Source organism: Alligator sinensis, unplaced genomic scaffold (genome assembly GCF_000455745.1).
Source record: "Alligator sinensis unplaced genomic scaffold, ASM45574v1 scaffold885_1, whole genome shotgun sequence".
Classification (NCBI taxonomy): Eukaryota; Metazoa; Chordata; order Crocodylia; family Alligatoridae; genus Alligator; species Alligator sinensis.
In genome coordinates, this window is record NW_005842056.1 from 597,689 (window position 1) to 616,486 (window position 18,798).

General features: G+C 50.1%; 1 protein-coding gene across 2 annotated transcripts in view; it reads right to left on the minus strand.

Annotated features, from left to right (window-relative positions):
- GARS (glycyl-tRNA synthetase) overlaps positions 1–13,523 on the minus strand; it is a 50,150-nt gene extending 36,627 nt beyond the window's left edge. The window contains exon 1 of one of the 2 annotated variants that reach the window (XM_006022945.3): positions 13,485–13,523. In XM_006022945.3, the coding sequence (XP_006023007.1) occupies positions 13,485–13,508 (24 nt within the window). In that variant the 5' untranslated portion in view covers positions 13,509–13,523. Of the gene's footprint in view, positions 1–58; positions 551–13,484 lie in introns of those variants that run through there. The other variant, XM_025203369.1, reaches the window with a different exon arrangement.
- Between the last annotated feature and the right edge of the window lie 5,275 nt (positions 13,524–18,798).

The window sequence follows — 18,798 nt, forward strand, 5'->3', positions numbered from 1 at the left end:
CAAATTTGGGGGTTTGTGCCCCTCCCAAACACCCGCCCTCAAAGGTGAAAACTCGCACCTTGCGGGCGTGTTGCCCACCAAAACCTTGCTGTTTGGGGGGTGGAGAGGGGCGTTCAACGGGTGCGTCCGTGCCTCGCTCTGACGTGGAGGAGGAGGAGACGTCCTGCGTCTGCCCGCTCTCTTGCGACGGCAGGTTTGGGGTCCGGGCTGCCTCTCGTCCCGTATTCAAGAGCAATTTTTTCCCTCCTTGGGGGCCCGAAGTGGCTGCCTTGACGCGTATCCCCGTAGCTACGAACCGGTCTGCGACGCGCCCCTCGATCGGGAGACGGCCGGGGTCCAGGGATCTTCGGTGCGTCGCCTGTTTTCGTGATATGAGTTGAGCGGGACCGGGGAATGGGTTAAAAAAGAAAAAAAAAAAAGTAATTGATTCCCAACTTGAACACTGCACACGCTGGTAAAAAACGGCTCTAGGACCCTGTGGTTCCCAAATTACCTTCCTGGCGCTGACATCACCCTTCACATGCCTGATAGTCATTGGGGAAGATAAGGGACGCATTAAAGACTCAAGCGAACCTGTTGTTTTTTCCATCTGCTGCAGTGTTTGAGCTCAGATAGCTCGGTGGCTTTGCGAATTTACCACGTTTTGCTCTTCTCTGATCCCTTGGACCTTCCTCTGTTTCATTCGGCTGCTTTGAGCGTCCGGTGGCGAGCATTCGCGTTCGCAGACGGCATCGCTGCAGTACGGCTCGTGCAAAATCTTTCCCCGTCCTCTTTCTCTCTCGTGGGTGCTGGTGCTAAGGCACGAGGTTGTCAGCCCACAGGTCACAAGTCCGAGGCCGGATCAGAAGCGCTCGTGGGGCAGTCCCGGCAGATCCCAACGAATCTGTGATTTCTGCTAAAGCCACGTGTCAAAAAGGACACGGGAAAGGAAAGTTTTACCGTGTAAAGTCATATTATGTCCTGCTCCTGCCTTGCAAATGCAACTGGCCCTTACTCGAGCGAGCACGCTCACTGACGTCAGGAGACCTGGTCTGAGCAGGACGCCTCAGACTTGTGATGGGTTTGGCATTGATCTCCCGGTGACTACTGAAAGCAATCCAGGAAATGTTAATAGGCTATGAACGGGTTAATGACATGACGTCATGTTGGGGGAAAATACTCCCAGAATAGCTTCCCAGAAAATACTCCCAGAATAGCTGGCAACCCTAATTTGTAATGGGTAAGGGACTGCACCCGTCACATGGACAGTGCCCAAAATGGGACCGCAATATCCCCTTGCAAGCTGCTTTGAGTAATTCGGAGGTGGTGTTAGGGACATTTTAAAACATCGTAGTGCATTTAGTGGGTGGGAGGCACTAGGTTGAGAAAAATGCCAAATATCAGTTAAAAAAATACAAGCGGTGATGCTGAGGCTGGACCAGGGCCCAGGGACACGAGGGCAGGTTCATTTTGGAGCAGTCAGCTTAATATTTTGTCCTCGTCCAGTATTTTAAGGGACGATGTGAATGTGCGTGTTCGACGTGTACTTCCCCTGAGCTGTATTTGTCTTTACCTAGCTGCTATTTGTATTGCTGTTTACAGTTGTTGTTTTTTATTTACCTGTAATACCAGGGATAGGAAATTATTCTGGCTGGAGGGCCACTTAACGGGCTTTGGCAAGCTGTCGAGGGCCGCAAAGATAGCCCCTCCCCTTGGCAGGTGCCCCGCCCCCTGGTTGCCATCTTGGGACTGGACGTCCCATTCCCTGACCTTTGCCACCAGAAGTCCTGCCCTTTGCCCCCAGAAATAGTCCTTTTGGGAAGGGGGTTTGCCATCTTGGAATGGGATAAAAATTATATACTAAAAATCAAACATTGACAATGACATATTTTAATTTTATTTTTTTAAAAAATTTTTTGTCCTGATTTCTGTGTTTGTGTGGTGTATGTGGAGGTGATTGCATACTAGTTCAAAATGAGGTCTTACTCTTGTATATTGTGGGAGGGTGAAGGGGGGTATAGGTGGAGGAGTATGGGGTTTGTGGGGGTGTGTGGAAGGTGCGGGGGAGGGTGTGGATGTGGGTGTGTGGGGATGTGTAGGTGTGTATGTATATGGGGTTTGTGGGGTGTGTGGCGGGGGAGAAAGGGTGCCTGGGGGGGTGTGGGAGGTTGGGTGTGGGGTGTGCACAGGGGGTGTGGGTGCAGGTGTGGTAAGGTGTTAGCGTGACCATCATAGGAGGACATTCTGTTTTTCGTATTAATAGAGGACAGAGGATAACCGGACTGTCCTCTATGATGGCCACCCTATAAGGTGTGTGTGCGGAGCAGTGAGAGAGACACCTCCCAAAGGTGCATGGGTGTGTGTGTGGGGGAAGGGTGTGGTGTTTGTGGGGTGTGTAATTGTGTATGGGGAGGGTATGGTTCTGGGGTTTGTGCGGGGGGTTTGAGGGTATGGTGGGTGTGCATGGGAGCCCATGCAAACGCACCTCTGACCTGGTGCCTAGAAAGGCAGTCCAGCTGCAGAGCCGCCCCAGCCACACTGCGTGCCCAGGGGGCAGCAGGACGCACCATGGCTGGACTGTGCCTGGTCCAGGGAACCGAGGGACCCGCCGTGGGCCGGACAAAGACCCGCCATAGGCTGGATTCAGTCCACAGGCCATAATTTGCCCACCTCTGTGTAACACTCTTTGGCATGCATACCTAGAAGCAATCCTAACGTAAAATTAACAAAATTGTTCCCAGTTAATTACCTTACTTGCTTTTATTATCTAAAGTGCTGATGAAGAGCATACGGTTTCTATAATTCCCCATCTACCCCTCCACAGGCACTGCTGTCCTGCCCAGACCTTCACTACAGTGCAGGAGTCCAGTGGTGTGTGAGCTTCCCAGCTCCGCCAGACTCTTATCTCTGACCTCTTTACCCCCCAGCAGCTACTCTGCAAAGCTTGAAAGTGCACTGAATCCCTTACAGGACATAGTTGAGCAGAAAGGTTCCCCTTTCTCTTCTGCTTCTTTTTTCCCTGCAGGGACTTTATTTTAACTAACTTCCCAGACTCAAGAAATATTCCCCGCCCCAAGAGGCTCGCTGTGTCTGCCAGACCTATGAGATATATCTCATTCTCAGCTGATACAGCTTCACCCACTATCAAAGTGTCAGATTGCCTTCAAGAACTGAGCTCCTGGCTGAAGAGCAGCTGGTTCAGGCTGAACACAGTTAAAATCAGGTGGACAGCAAAATGTAGAAGAGAAGGTTAGATTTGCACCTTACAGACCAAACAAAGTAGAAAGAAAGAACGAACGAACGAATGAACAAACAAGCTTTCTTGGGCTGAAGCTCACTTGTCTCCACCTTCCACTAAGACCAAAACTCCCATTTTAAAGATGTGAGATGTTCACTTCTGTTTTGCTCCTCAGTAAACTTGAAGAACTTAAGGTAGAATCTGTGCCTAAAAATGCCTTCTTTTATCTCCAGTTTTCTAGGAAACTTCATCCTCTTATTCTTTAGCAAAATTTGGCAAAATTATCCAGGAACGTGTTACTTCCAGGTTAGATTGCTGTGCCTGAAATGCAGCCAGGCTCCAGCTGGTAGATGGGGCAGCCCTGTGTTAGGTAGTAAGTCGGGGTCCCGTTGGTGAGCCATGGTGCTGCCATGAATAGGCCTTAAAAGTAGCAACAAGGAGGGAGGGGATATTTCAACCACCTGAATCCTCCCCGGTGCTAAGCCACACGTCTCTGCACGTGCCACCTCCTGAATAGGAACCAGCATACATGCTTCGGGCAGGCTGATTAGGTGTGCCATGTGAACGTGGCAAATGCTCCTGCTTCTTCCAAAGCTAGTACACGCGAGAGAGTTTGGGTGTCACAGCAGTGTGACCAGCAAAAGGATCATGCGAGAGGCAATCCGTGGGGCAGTGCACGGGGCAGCAAGGTGAGCTGTGGGGCTGCTGAACCACACAGGAGCTGAGAGGGTAGGTAGCTGTGGGACTGCACATGGGAGTGGGGGCAGGTGCTTTTTTGGGGGAAGCTGGATTTGATCTGTAGGATTGTGCGGGGCAGATGCAATGGTAGCTTTAGGCACAGGCTGGGCCTGGTGCCATTAGATAAGCATGAGGCCTCATGTGGGGTCTCACAGTCTACCTGTCTGCCAACCCCAAGCAAGTGGCCCTCAGATCACTGTGCAGTTAAAAGTGGGCTGTAGCAAGGGCACAATGATGTGGCCGGGCACCCGTGGCAGCCGCCATGCACCAGGCATCGCGTGATCACAATTGCATTTAGGCAGCTGCAGCAACAAGGTTTGCCCACCCCCCTTAAGTCAGCACCTGGGGGGCTGCCCTGGTAGCCCTGCCTCAATTACACCACTGGGCTACAGTACCAAAATGGTTGAGAACCGCTGTCCTGGAGACTTTGCTATTGCTGTCATGTGTGACATATGCAGGCTTGGCAGAATTCGCTTTTTATGTTTTTTAAATGGTGACAGCTAAAATCAATATTTAATTTTTAAGCATCTAAATTAGGGGTGTTTTTCAATTTTTATCGATTTAGCGCACATGCATGTACTCATGCATGTGTGGCAGCCGTTGCAGGAGCCGGGGGCCATACTGGAAAGGCTGGAGGGGGGAAGGGGCAGGGCTGGTAGTACCTGGGAGCCCAGTGCCGCCGGCCCCTTGCTCTGCCCAGGTCTCAGCAGGGCAGGGTCCAAACTCCCATGGAGCCCAGCCTGGGCTACTCCAGCCTCCACGGGTGTTTGCCATGCTCACACAGATGCCGGGACAGGGTCCACAGCATTTTGGTCCCTGCCCCAGCTGGGACCTGGGCAGAGCAAGTGGCCAATAGCACCAGGCCCCTTTTTACTATCAGCCCCGCCCTTCCAACCCTCCCTCCCAGGACAGCCTCACCAGCACAGCCCCCAGCTCCTGCAGCAGCTGGGTGTGTGTGTGCATCCCTGCCCCAAATTTCCTTACCTCCATCCCAGATTCTTTTTTTTAAGTCACCTTGATTTAAATTTTCATAGACATTAGGGCTGGAAGGGACCTTGCAAGATCATCGGGTCCAGCCCCCTACCCAAGGGGCAGGAAATCAGCTAGGGTCAGATCACCCCAGCAAGATAAGCATCCAGGAGTTTCTTAAAGGTATCCAGACTTGGTGCTTGCACCAGTTCTAAGAGGAGTCTATTCCAGGTGCTGGAGACTCGGACAGTAAAGAAGTTTTTCCTTATGTTCAGTCTAAAACAGTCTTCCAGCAATTTGTGACCGTTATACCATTGATGATTTCTGATGGAAATATTTTTTCCGTCAGTCCGTGAGTGTCTGGTGCAATCGATGGTTACCAATGTCTGTCAATAAAAGGCAAATCCTGCCAAGCCTAGCCGTACGGAAGGCACTCGGGTAGCATGGTGATAAGCGATACTATCAAACTGTAAGAGAGATAAGGGCCAGGTCATCACGAGAAGCTGTTTGCTGGTGTTGCTGTACCAGTCTTCTGTACCAGCAAAGCACACATAGGTTGCACATGTTTTCCTGGCAGGGCTGCACTTTTGCCAGTGTAACAGGATGTCATCCTCGAACACACCCCTCATGGTGTAACACAGCCCTGCCACTTTCCTCTTCTCGGTTCTCTCTATAGTTTCTAATTGAGACAAAGCCTGAATGCAAGGGCATGTTCCCAATCCTGTAGTCTGGGCGTGTTAAACTTAACAGGGAACCCAAGAACACTCCCCCAGCTTTCAGCTGTGGCTCACAACCCTTAGTGCAAATCCATTCATCCCTGTTCCAGACACGCTTCGTGCATTTTATCTAATGGTTGTTCAATGTAAAATGCAAGAACTGACCTGGAAGGGAACACGAATCCAGTGTCACCGCTCCCGGGTGAGTGCTCTCACCATGCCGAGTCGTGCTCCTTCTTGTGCTTTCTCTGTCCCAAATAATTTTGAATTCTTTCCAGAGGAGGGCTGAGAGCGCTGCACCAGGTGGTTAGGGCCCTCTCCAAGGAGGCAAGAGCGGTAGGTTTGAATCCCCTCAGGCAGAGCAAGGACTCGAGACTGGGTCTGCTGTACCGTTCTGTGTTATGGATCCCCAGAGAAGAAAGGCCTCTTGGTGGCAGTGGGTTAAGCAGGATTCAGACACATCCCTGTCCTCTGCTTTTCCTGTTGCTTGCTTCTAGGCAGTTGCACACTGAATAGGTTGACTTCAGGTAGCTCCTAGCTAATAGTGCTTGTTGGTCTGGATAGAGGGCCACCTCCTGAGCCACTTGACTCTCTCTGGGTGCATCAACACATGCTATTAATGCTATAAAGCTTACTACACAGTAAACTACTGCACAGGAAGCCTTCCCTGGGACCACGTCTACACGTGCTCCCTGTTGGGAGCAAATCTGCTCCCAATGGGAGTAGCCTGGTGCAGGGCTGCTCCTACCCTGCTCTGGTCCCCTGTGCACAGGGCTAGAAAAGCTGTCTGTGGCAGCTGTCTCCTGGCCCCGTGAACATTGAGAAGCATCCTGATGTGCACGGGGGTGGGACACAGCTGCCGCTGCAGAGCTCTCCTGGCCCCGTGGACATGGGGACAAGCCCCGTGCCCAGTGGGGCTTCCCTGTGCAGCCGCTCCCCAGCAACCCACTTCTGGGAAAGCGGGACAGCTCCCGGCCAGCCCCGGGCTGCTCAGGGATTTCCTTGCCCAGCCAGGGGGACTGGGAGCTGCCCCAGAAGCAGGACGGCTCCTGGCTGGGCAGGGAAGCAGAGAGCTCCCCAGTCCCGGTGCTGCTTTGCTCCCCACAGATTAGTCTACTGCACAGTACAGTGCTCGTGTAGACATGCCCTCTGTGTCCTTTATCAGGAACCCAAGCGCCTTACATAGGTTTCCTGTGAAAGCAGAGGATTTCTAGTTTAATAGCATCTCCACGACAGGGTTTTGCCGGCACTGCAATGCCAGTCAAGGATTATACTTCTTCCTACCCCTAACCAACGTAGCTAGGCTGCCAGAAATTTGTGCTGCAGTCCTGGCCAGATAGAGGGGTTATGGAAAGGAGAATAAAACATGGAAAGTTTTGATTGCAAAGTTCATTACGTGGCAGAATAGCAGAAGTGGGACTTCAGGGGGAACTTAAGCATCTGTCCTTCTTGAAGCCTTTTTGTAGCACACATTGCTAGGTCAAGGCATAATTCCCAGTTTTGTAAACAAGTCCTTGACAGCCTTTCTGGTAGCTCACAGCCTGCATTTTCATGTTTAATTGTATATTAAGGCTGAAATTTTGAAGGGCTACATCTTTTACATGCCTGTACAAAGTAGTCCCTATTGTATACCGCTCAGACAAGATGATCGAGTGACTCTTTTGCACTGTGAACTCCGTGAAATTATAACTCCCCTCACACTGTTACAAGGGACACCAGGATGTACACTGTACATTCAAATCCTATTGCAATCAAATAAAAAATACATGTATAAATACATAAGTCCACCTCAGCTAGCAGCGTATTGACTTCGGTTATTAAAAAAAATCTTAAGTCAGACCTATGGTTTTGTTCATGTGTTGAGCTAAAAAAAAAAAAAAAAAAAAAGCTGGACATCATCTTGCTATGAAGTTAGGAGGTCACTGAATATAGGCTTTATCACCCGCTCCTGGTGGTAATTTTTTTTTCTGTGAATTGTCAATGACTGGATCTCCAGCTGAGCTGGGGGGTTGCAGGTTTTTTGTTTTTGGTCCAAGAGCCCAAAACCAATTTGATCGCTTTTTTCAGGGGGGGGGAAATACGGCAACAGATTTGCTGTAAGCAAGGCACATTTATTAGTAGTCTGAGCACATGTTTGCAAAGCTGATACCAGAAAACAAGCCTTTAGTTTGAGCTAGACCAGGCTTCTAATACCCGAGCCAAAGAAAAACTTTGCACCAATGCTTAATGAAATGGAAGTTACTTATGTTTTTCCCATGTGAATCCACCTTCTGAGGGGAAACTGGTCCGAAGGCATAGCTCACATCCCAGCCATATTTCTGGGAGGTTGCTGGACTCCCCACACCTTCTGGATGCAGGGAAACAAGTCACATCCATACCTCTGCCATGGTCAGTGGATGCCCATTATTCCGACACCATGCAATGCTCTGCAACTTGTGTGAGTGGATGAGAAGGTGCAGAGTGTTATTAAAACTGCTTTCATTTCCAGCGCCTCCTTCTGACCCGAAACACAAGGCTGAAAAGTCAGGGAGAAGTTCAGGAGGGGAGCAACGTCAAACAAAACTTGCAAACCCAACACAAATGACAGGGGCGCTTTCTGCTAGAAGCCTCTCATGATGAACTCCATCCCAGTGCGATCTCAGCTTTCCTATCCATCACTCCCAGGCCTGATGTGATCTTGCTGTTAATCGCTGTAAATCATTCCCAGCAGAAGCACAAACTTGAAGTGACATGAAAAAAATATGGAGAATAAGGGGAAGCACTGGAACAGAGTCCTTATTAAAATATGTTCTTGTCGGGGTTTGATTTTTAGTATGTAATTTGGGTTTTTTCCCCTTGTTTCAACATGGCAAACCCCCTTCCCAAAAGGAGTACTTCTCAGGGCAAGGGTGGGACTTCTGGTGGCAAAAGTAAGGGGGTCCCAAGATGGTGACCAGGGGGCAGGGCCCCTGTCAAGGGGCAGGGCTATCCTTGTGGCCCTCGACAGCTCGCCAAAACTCATTAAGCGGCCCTCCAGCTGAAATAATTGCCCACCCCTGGTAAATAAAAGCAACAGCTAAAGTAAAGACAAATACAGCTCAGGGGAAGTACACTTCAAACACGCACATTCACATCGTCCCTTAAATTAACGGACTGGGATTGAATATTAAGCTGAATGCTCCAAAATGAACCTGACTTCTGTTGCTGGGCCCTGGTTCAGCTTCAGCCTCAGGGCTTGTGGTTTTTTAAAACTGACATTTTTTTCAATAGGTTGTCAATCTAGAGAAGTGGTGGATTCGCCATCCTTGGAAGTTTTAAAGAGCAGATTAGACAAATATTTCTGTAAAATGTTTAGACAGGGATGATCCTGCCTTGAGCAAGAGGTTGGACTAGACGACCTGAGATCCCTTCCAACCGTACTTTTCTATGGTACTTCCTGAACCCCGATAAGGATGTTTTAGGAGTTGTATCAGGGGACAGGCTGTTCAAGCAGCGGCTCCTTTTACAGCCTAATCTTCTCATAACCTACACTTGTCTCTCTTTCTGGCCCACTCTGCTGCTGTGCTAGGCACCGGTTTGCTGGGAAAGATTGTGCGTCACTGCCTACCTCTCCTTTAGGAAGATCCAGTTGTGATCACTGCCACTCGGTGACTGCTGCTGGAGCTCCCACCTGCCACTTGCTTTGGAGACCAGAGTGGTGGCACCTACATCGCTGCTTGGTGCTCTCTAGATGGTCACTCTAAGTACATTGCTGGGACTTGCCAGCCCCGGGGAAGCACCAGTCTCTGGCCACTCGGGGACAGGGCTGTCACCCCCATCAGGATTCAGCCCTGCGAGATGACTTCAGCTGTCCTACACTATTGAGGGTTTACCAGTCTCAGAGGGAATGCCATCAAAGGGCAACTCCAGTCTGAAGTCTTCCTGGGCTCTCCGGGCTCCTCGGTCACAACCCAGAAGATTTTCTTCTCCCACCCCTTCTCTGCCTCTCAGGGGCCTGCTTCTCCCATTGCCATCCCTTCTGGTCCCCCACATAACTCTTTTGTGATACAAATTAAAGCAGAGGCACAAAACAAGCCCGTAACCTTTTTAACCTGCATGCCAAAAGGCAGCATGCAAATCCACAGTGAATCAGAGCTCTAGTACTAAAGTACATGATCAAAAAACATATTCATATACACACACACATATATATATGATCAGGGTTATTTATTTATATGCCACCCTTCCCAACAAAGGCTCAGGATGAAGCCACTGTGTGTTGTAAGTGTAGGAATCCCTGATCCAGATCCCTAAAGTGTACAACCTGGGTTGGTAGGATCCAGTAACACAGCTTGGCTGTAGATGATGGATCTAAGAGTGGGTTTAGGATGAAAGCTATTGACATGGAGATAACTGTAGCAGTCAGTTGGTTTCCAATACAATGTGCTGATGATGTGACCACTGAGAAGTTTCCCAGTGGTGTCCAAAAAAATGAATATGCTGAGTGGAGATGAGAGAGCAGCTGCAGAGCAAGCAGCCTCCAAATTCCATCCTAAGTATATTGGCATATGGGGAGGCCATGCATGTGCCCGTGAGAGTGCTGTTCATTTATAGGTATAGGGAGCCACCGGTAATAAAATAGTTGCATATGAAGATAAAGCCATGGTAGTAGGCAACTGTCAATTCTTCTGGATCATGGTGTATGCATAAGAGGTCACCAAGACCTTTGCCACATGCACCTAGGAAGGAGCATGGAGGAATGGAGGCTGCCCAGACCTTCCATCCCCGCTTTAGACACCATCCAAAGGTCAGACCAAGTCCAGACATTTGGTGCCTCGATAGCTGTAGTTATATGCAATGTGGGAATAAAACCCAGATCTCCCACGTGCAGATAAGGAGTCTACCACTGAACCACAATAGCAGGTATAAAGCAGACGAGTGTGATGGAAACAGAGGTAGTGTCATCATCAGGGATGACGTGACCCGTCCTCGTGGAGAATGCTGGTGTACAAGGATGTGACATACAGGATAGCTAATGTGGTGGTTGCTGGAAGTTTGTCAGCGGAGCCTAGTTTCTTTAGGAAATGTGGTGTCCTCCAAACAACTGGCAGCTCCACTGGCATATGGGAATGTATGTCAACATAGCCAGAAACTCTTTCCGTGATGATGCCAAGGGCAGAGACAAGGGGGTGTCCTGGGTTGCCAGGTTTGTGGACCTTGGGTAATAAGTAAAATGTGTCTGACTTGGGTGCCCAGAAGATGGAAGCATAAATCCTCGCCTGTGTTTTTGAAGGTGTTCATCTTTAAGAGCTTTGCTATGGTAGTGTTACATGGGGTCTTTGGTCAGAGGTATGTTAAACTCTGGAAAGATGTTTCTTAGCTTCCTGTACATATGCGGTCTTGTTCACGACACCAGCGGCACTCCCCTTATCAGCCTGTTGTGTGAGGTCATCAGGGCGGTTTTTAAGTCTGAGTATAGTGCTCTTCCATAAGGCTGAGGCTGTAGAATGAATACTACAGGGAAGGGAAGCCGGGCATTTATCATCACCATCTCGATGCAAAAGCAAGAGATAAACCGAAAGGCAGCAAATATAAGAGTGATAAAGGAATAATACTGTCTCACGCAGACCCATTAGCCCAGGAGTGGCAATTATTTTGGCTGCAGGGCCACTTAACCAGTTTTGGCGAGCTGTTGAGGGCTGCAAGGATAGCCCTACCCCTTGACAGGTGCCCCACTCCCTGGTCACCACCTTGGAGCTGGAAGCCCTGCCCCCTGACCTTTGCCACCAGAAGTCCCTCCCCTTGCCCCCAGAAGTACTGATTTTGCCTAGGGGGTTTGTCATCTTGGAACTGGAAAAAAGGCAAATTCTATTCTAAAAATCAAACAGCATACATTAAATTGATTTCAAAAAAATATTTTTGTCCTGATTTCTGTGTGTTTGTGTAGTGTACATAGAGGTGATTGCATAACAGCTTAAAATCAAGTCTTTTGTATATTGTGGGGTGTGGGGAGGATATGGGTGGGTGGGTGGGTACAGGGATTGTGGGTTGCTGTGGGTAGGTGTGGGTATTGTGTTTGTGGGGGTGGATGGGTGTGGGTGGGTATGGGGCTTGTGGGGAGGAGGGTGGCTGCAGGGGTTGTGGTGAGTGGAGGGGAAGGGTGGCTGGGGGGAGTGCATGTGTATGGCAGTGCGGGGGGGGGTACATGTGTATGGTGGGGTGCATGTGTGGGACCCCCTCAGGGGCTAAGGGGCACTCAGTGAGCCCCAGGACTTCACATGACCAGGTCGCCAGCAGGGAGAAGGGCAGAGCCAGCCCAGCTCCATAGAGCCCCTGCCAGCCTGGGCTTTGTGCTCCTGCCAGCCCTGGCCCGGGGCACCAGCATGGTCCCTGTGCTCCCACCTGCCCACTCATTGCCAGTTCCCCCCCCTCCCTGCTGCCACTGCCCTTCACCTGCTGCTTCCCTTCTTTCCTGTCCACTGCCAGCACTTCCTCCCCACCCACCTGCCTCTCTGGCAGCACATGGTTCCCAACTGCATGGCTGGCACTGCAAGATGCAGCAGGAGCCAGCCCAGCCCCCACAGTTCCTATCTGGCTCCTGCTGCGCGGTGCAGTCCCAGCCATGCGGCTGGGAACTGCATGGTGCCAGCTTGGCCAGGCTGGCTCTTGCTGTGCCAGCGATCCTCCCCACTCCCTCTGCCCATTTTTATCTGAGTTTCCCTCTCAGACAGAGGGAGAGAAGGAGGGGGAGCAGCCACAGGGTCCCAAGCCAGAAGCCTCTGTTAGACAGAAACTTCCGGTTGGGGGCTGTGGGAGTGGGGGGCTGGGCAGGCCTTGCTGCTGCCCCTGCTGGGTCCTGCTGCTGGCTCCCCCTGGGTCCTTCTGCCACTGGTGCCTTGTAATCTTTGACTGGCAGCCAGGGGCAGATAATAATTTGTTTTCTAAATTTTGGGGAGGACCTGTGGGCTGGACAGAATGACCTGGCAGGCCGAATCCAGCCTGTGGGCCATATTTTGTCCACCCCTGCATTAGCCTGTGGCATGCATTACTATGGGATACCACTGAGGTCAGGAGCTTAGCACAAATCTTAAAAAAAATGCATTCTGCATTCATACAGGTACTCTCCACATCCAGAACTAGAAACAGCACTGGAAAGGACCAGCCAGGCCAGCAAGTCCAGCTTCCCTTGACTCAGCCAGTCATGCATGTAATAGATGTTCAGTCCAGAAGGGCCCACAAGAACATCCATGCCAGCTGCCACCCACACATCACAGCACCTTCTGGCCCCCTATAACAAGTTCAAAACCTTTAAAACAGAGAGATAAAAGTCTCAAAAACTACACTCTGCCACAGACAGAGATCAGGAGAGACTGAGGGGGCTGCCAACACCTCGGGCCACACCAAGGGCAGGACATTTGTTAGGTGAAAGTTGCCCAGATGATCCGTGGAAAGATACCATGCCTCATGCTAAAGAGGAAGAGATTTTTTATTATCCTGACCTTTTGCAATACTACCTTTTAGTATCCTTTATAATTATCATCATCATCCTTTTAATAAAAATATTTTAAAAAGAACAACAATACCTTTGGAAGGGATACAAACCCTCATGCTTCAGGGCAGATCACCCAGCTTTTCACTTCTGGGGGTTAGGAAGAAACATTCAGGACAGGCTGTTCTGTAAGTACCTCTTGCAGGACTGTTAGACCAGTGGGGGACAATCTTTTTGGCAGACACAAGTTAGCCCTGCACCCTCCCCTGTTCCGATTCCCTTCCCCTGCAAGGCTAAGTACAGAAAGTCAAAAAGTCCAAGGCTGAACTGATTCAGTCTTTGCAGGTTAGTCTAAACAGCACACATTCAATTGAAACACAAGTGAACAGGCATTTACCTTTGATTCAGCAAATGCAGCCATATGCCTGCAGTGGCTCACACCAGAAGCTGAGGGACGCTAGAGCATGACTCTCTAGCAGCAGCCAGCATGAGCTATGCATTCACTTCCTCTTCCTGCTGCCCCCAAGGTGTCTGGGATTTGCAGTCCACAATCACAAGAGCAGGACTCTGCAGGATTGCTCATCACTTCCTTTTCTTGTTTCCAGGTGCCTCTGGGATCTGTAGTCCACAGTTATAGCCAGCAGTAAGTTTGAGCAGGGGAAAGGGTGTTTAACTCCCTCTGGCCCCAGACCCTAGCTGGGATTTGTCTGGGGGGACAGTCCCCGCCACTTGCAAACTGGGCTGCATCCCCAACTGGGCCTGCCCCCGCTTGTCAACCAGCCCTCACTGCTTAAGATAGGGAGCAGAGGGGCGGGGCCAACCCTACTGTCTGGAACAGACAGCCCAGCCCAGCACTGGGCTGCAAAGCATGCTGGGATGCTGGGGGACTGTGGTTTAACTTGAACCAGGAAGGGGTCTGGGGCAGAACTTTCATAAACCGGTTTGACCCAGATCAGTTAAGTCTGATACTACATTCAATCAGGTTTATCTTAAATCAGTTTCAGCCATTTTGAAACTGGTTTACGTGCGCTGAGGTCCTGTTCTGTTACAGGTTTCAACCAGTTTTCGATCCCTTAAACCAGTTTATGTGCAACTTCTGTCCCTAGCCCAAGAGAGCTGTGTTCCTCTTTCTGCTCCCTGCCTGATCTGCTGCTCTGCTTTCTGCTCCCTGCCCCATCTGCCAATGTGCTGCCTGCCCCATGCCCAATCTGCCATGTGCCACATAGAGGATAGCCATGTCACTTGGCACATGTGCTTCAGGTTGGTCACCTCTGTGTTAGACCATCTTCAGGGTCATCTTCTGCTGGCCAGGTCAGATACAAGATACTGGACATACAGAAGCAGATACAGATACAGAAGGGCTCCTCCCTTGTGACCCTCTAAGGACAGAGGCGTACACCAGAGATTTTCTTTATATTTCCTGCCATTTCCTCTCCTCCTCCTTGGAGATGCTGTCCTCCTCACCCCAGCCTTTTTCTCCTTCCTAGGATATTATGTTGTCCTCTGGGTGTTCAATAGGACATGTGGAAACTCCCAGGTAAATGAGTTCCCTATAATGCCATAAGGTGTTTGGTGGTAGTATGCAGCGTAGGGACAGATGAAGAGGATATAGGCTCCTACCACTCCCCACCTATAAATTCAGATTTGGAGTTCACGTGGGTTGCCCAGAAATTTGAATGTGTATTTAAAGTCCTAGAGGTCTCCCTGTGATGCTGGCAGCTTTCTCTCTACTAACCGCATCCCCTACCTATCTCCTATCTCCCAAGAGCTATTTCTCTGTAAAATCCCAAGTGCGTCTTCTCCCAATCCCCCAACATAACGGTGAGGGGAAAGTCCATCCACGTAGACCTATTCCCACACCTATCTGCAACTGCAGAGAGCTTCTTTCCCGCTTCATTTGCTAGCGGCAGGACTACCATTTTCCTCCAGCAATGGCGAGCTTGCCCCACTTTTCCTCCGGCACCTGATTCTGGGAGAACCAGTCCCATGGAAATGAAGTGAAGTTTTGGCATTGATTTCCCCGGGGCTATGATTTCACCCTCTATCTTCCCAGGTGATTCTGTCCCCCCAAATGCATTTACCCGACCTCACTATCCCCATTCAGTCCATCTGCCCCTATCCTCCATTCAGCCCCATCTAAATGATGAGCTGTCACAAAAAAGCAAGGAGGCGGAAGAGGGCCCACCCAACTGCAGCAGGGTGGCACACAACTCCACCTAGGTGCCCAAATACACCGAATATGTGGAACAGAGTCTGGCTCGTAGTGGACAGAAGAAAAGGAGGCAGGAGGCCAACTACCATGGGAGGTAAAACAGGGGGGCCGACCATTCAAAGTGGGGCAAAGGAAAGACAGGACGCAACAAGGGGAAGGAGAAGGTGCTTTGCAAAGGAAGGGAGGGGGAACTACGTGTGAAACAGCAGCAGGAAGACAGAAGTCCTTTGGACAAATCAGAGGCAGGAGGAGAGGCAAAGACAAGATGGAAGGAGAGAAAAAAAGCAAGCGCAAAACACACAGCCTGTGGTTTGACTTAACTTCTTGCTACTGGTGTTTTTGCAATACATTTGCGCTGGAGCGGCTCAGCCCATTTCTTAGCGCACAGGCTCTCGCCCAGCCGCTCGGGGAGCGCAGCTGGTATCACTGGATCCTGCTGCTCGACAGCGGGGAAAACAAGGAGAGGAAATCACTCGAAATTCTCCAGAATGCAAGCAGATGCCTTTGTGTTTCAAGGTTCAGGCTCGATTTGCATTCAAAACAGGCTTTGACTGTTTTTATTTCCCCCCCCACTTGCCCAGGTTATATAACCACTGCCATGCAGTGGCCTGCGGACCCCGGTAGATGGCAGGCTGTCTCCTTCTCTTCCCACCTATTTATCCTTTTTTGCAGACATGACTCCTCTCCTCCCCTCCCCTGAAATGGGGCCTCTTCACTTTTCCACATGCCTGCTGTTTTTCTGCAAGGCCCGGCGTGGGCCAGTGTTTCCGTGCTGGGGTGCCTCGCAGGAGGGGCGCTCGCAAAAGCAAACAGTCCTTTTAAAGCCGAAGCGGACTAGATGTTCCAGGGAGGTTTCTCTGCCTCTCGCGCTACCTTTCCCGAAGACACGGGTCTCTTGTTTTCTTTTTTTTCTGGTTTTCTTTTCATTGCAGAGGGGACCTTTGCTCATCTTTTACTGGCGTTGCCTTTCAAGGATGAGCTGTGATTAAAACAAGACACAAACAAGCGTGCTGCTTGGGACGCAGCTACGCCAGGCTAGGGTCGAGATGCTTGTCTTGTGGGCTACGGTGCAGTGGGCAGAAGAAAAGGAGGCAGGAGGCCAGGAGATGCCTGGTATCCAGAGGTTGATTCGGAGAATGGGATCGAATACAGGGCATGTGATGACAGGATTCAGTGCTCGTGGCGTGGGAGAAAGGTCCTGAGGGTTAGATCTATCCACCCACGCACCCAGCCCTGTTCACCGCTGGGGGTTAACTGGCATCCCTGAAGATCTGCAAAATAAGGCACGTGGGAGCCTCCGGCAGATTTCTGCAAACTGTCACGGAGGAGGCTTGGGCAGGAAGGAGAGGGTGTGATGGGGAGAACAAGCAGGGCATCGTGGGGACCAGTCTGGATGGTACCAGCAGGGACATGGATATAGGAAAAGGGACATGAAGGGTTGGAGAAGCGTTGGGTCTTGATCTCTGTGAGCCAGGACATGGGGGAGGTGGGTCGCAGAGGGATCCCAGGCCCTGTACAGGCGCGAGCTTGGTACAGGGTCGGGAACACGCCGGTCTGGATAAAATAGGAATTGACTCCTGGGATTAGAAAAGATGTTGAATTCCCTTATTTTACAGGCTGGCCTCAGAAGCAGAAAACAGCCTGAAAAGAGGAGTTGCTGGAAACTCTAGGAGACACCCTTCTCCCTTGTGCTGTCTAGCACCCCAGTAGACATGGGACAATAGTTCAGATGAGCAACTGGTAAAGGTCTGCACTTTTTTGGATGCTTTCTCAAATGGACCCCTCAGTCAAGCTCCCCATCACTATAAGCCGTCAATATATGCAGCAAGCCAGCTCTGATTTTTTTTTTAAATAGCTTTTCTAGCCTTAAAGATTGCACAGGTTAATTTCTGAACATGCAACAAGGCAAGTGAGAACTCAGCACCGTGTCGCTGTCTGCGTCCGCGGACAGGCACCACCCCTGCCTCTATTGCTACCTGGAGCCTTGTCAAGCAGCACCATCGTGAGTGAAGTGAACATGACTCTGGTCTGGTTTTCAGCAATGCGACTGGAAAGAAATGCCCCAGTGTCCCTTTGTGCTGCTTAGGAAAGCTCTGAGCAGCAGGAGAGGCATTGATGCTGTCTGTTTGCAGACTCCGGAAGAAGACACTTTGCTATGCTTATACTTGCATAATATATAGTGGTTTTGCATTGTTTCTTTTTAATCACCCACCTGTCTGCTTGTACTAACTGCTGTCCCTTAATAATATAAGAACTGCCCTGTTGCATCAAATCACAGGGTCCATCCAACCCAGTCTCCTGTCTCTCACAGTGGCAGAGTGGATGCCATGAGACAAAGTATTGAAGCAAGACCTATGCAGACTGATCTGTCCCTTGCCCTACTTCTGCTACAGCTTTCAGCACTCAGTGGCATAGGAATTGCTGTAAGGTCTTTGAGGCAGAGATTGCTATGAACAGCACCTAGAACTGAGACAGGACTAAGGCTTCTAGATGCTACAGTAATACAAATATATATATAGTAATAATAGGGGAAGGAGAATCCTTATTACTATATATATATACATATAGTAATAATATACCTATACTATATATATAGTAATAATGAAGACAGGTACTGGAGCTATGCAGGGAGAGGAAGGCCCTAAAAAGATCAGGGGGGTAAAAATGTACTCCTCTCATTGTGGAAAGGCTACAGAGAAACAGCCTTATTCAATCCTGCAGCCAGTGGGGCAGTTTCAGATTCATCATCAGCCGTATTAGCATTTACTTGTATTCCTATTGAGGTAATATCTAAGGGCGCCCGTCAGGGATCACGGTCACTTTGTGCTAGGCGTGGCGCCAAGGCAGAATAAATTGACGGTCACCAAAGAGCTCACAAGCTGAGCGAGATACCTGCTATCCAGAGGTTGATTCGGAGCACGGAAGCCCCAACAGGCTTCAGGGACCATCTCCCTGTTAAGAAACCCATGGTTACAAAGTCTCTTATCAAAACTGTTATGCTGCATGTGTTTTCTTTTGCCTGCACTGCCTTATACCGGACAGCATTCCCATCCTGCTGCTAATGCAGCACATGCTGGAGAGTATCCAAGCTTACCCCCTTTCTGGCACCAGCCTTTATTTGTACTTAACTAGGAAGCAGACACCTCACCCTAAGCTTCCTCTTCAGCTTGGCATTTCCTAGGGTTTCTCCTTGCAGGAAATGTCTTTTCTGTGCCCCTTGGTGCTGATCCAGAAGAACACTTAAGCACGTGTTTAACTTCAATGCACAACTCACGTACTTCCATGCTTTTTTGGACAGGGACCGCCTCTCCCTCTTGGCTCCGGCAGACTCCACCTCTTGTGGAGAGATTTTGGGAGCCAGTGGGTCTCACCTGATCTGGTTGCCAGCAGGGCGAGTCAATAAATTGCCCTGCTTTTTTGTCAGCAATAAAGTGTGGTACTTATTGCCCTGCCATTTATTGCTCCTGGGAAACTCCCAAGTGTGCATTTGCATGTGTGC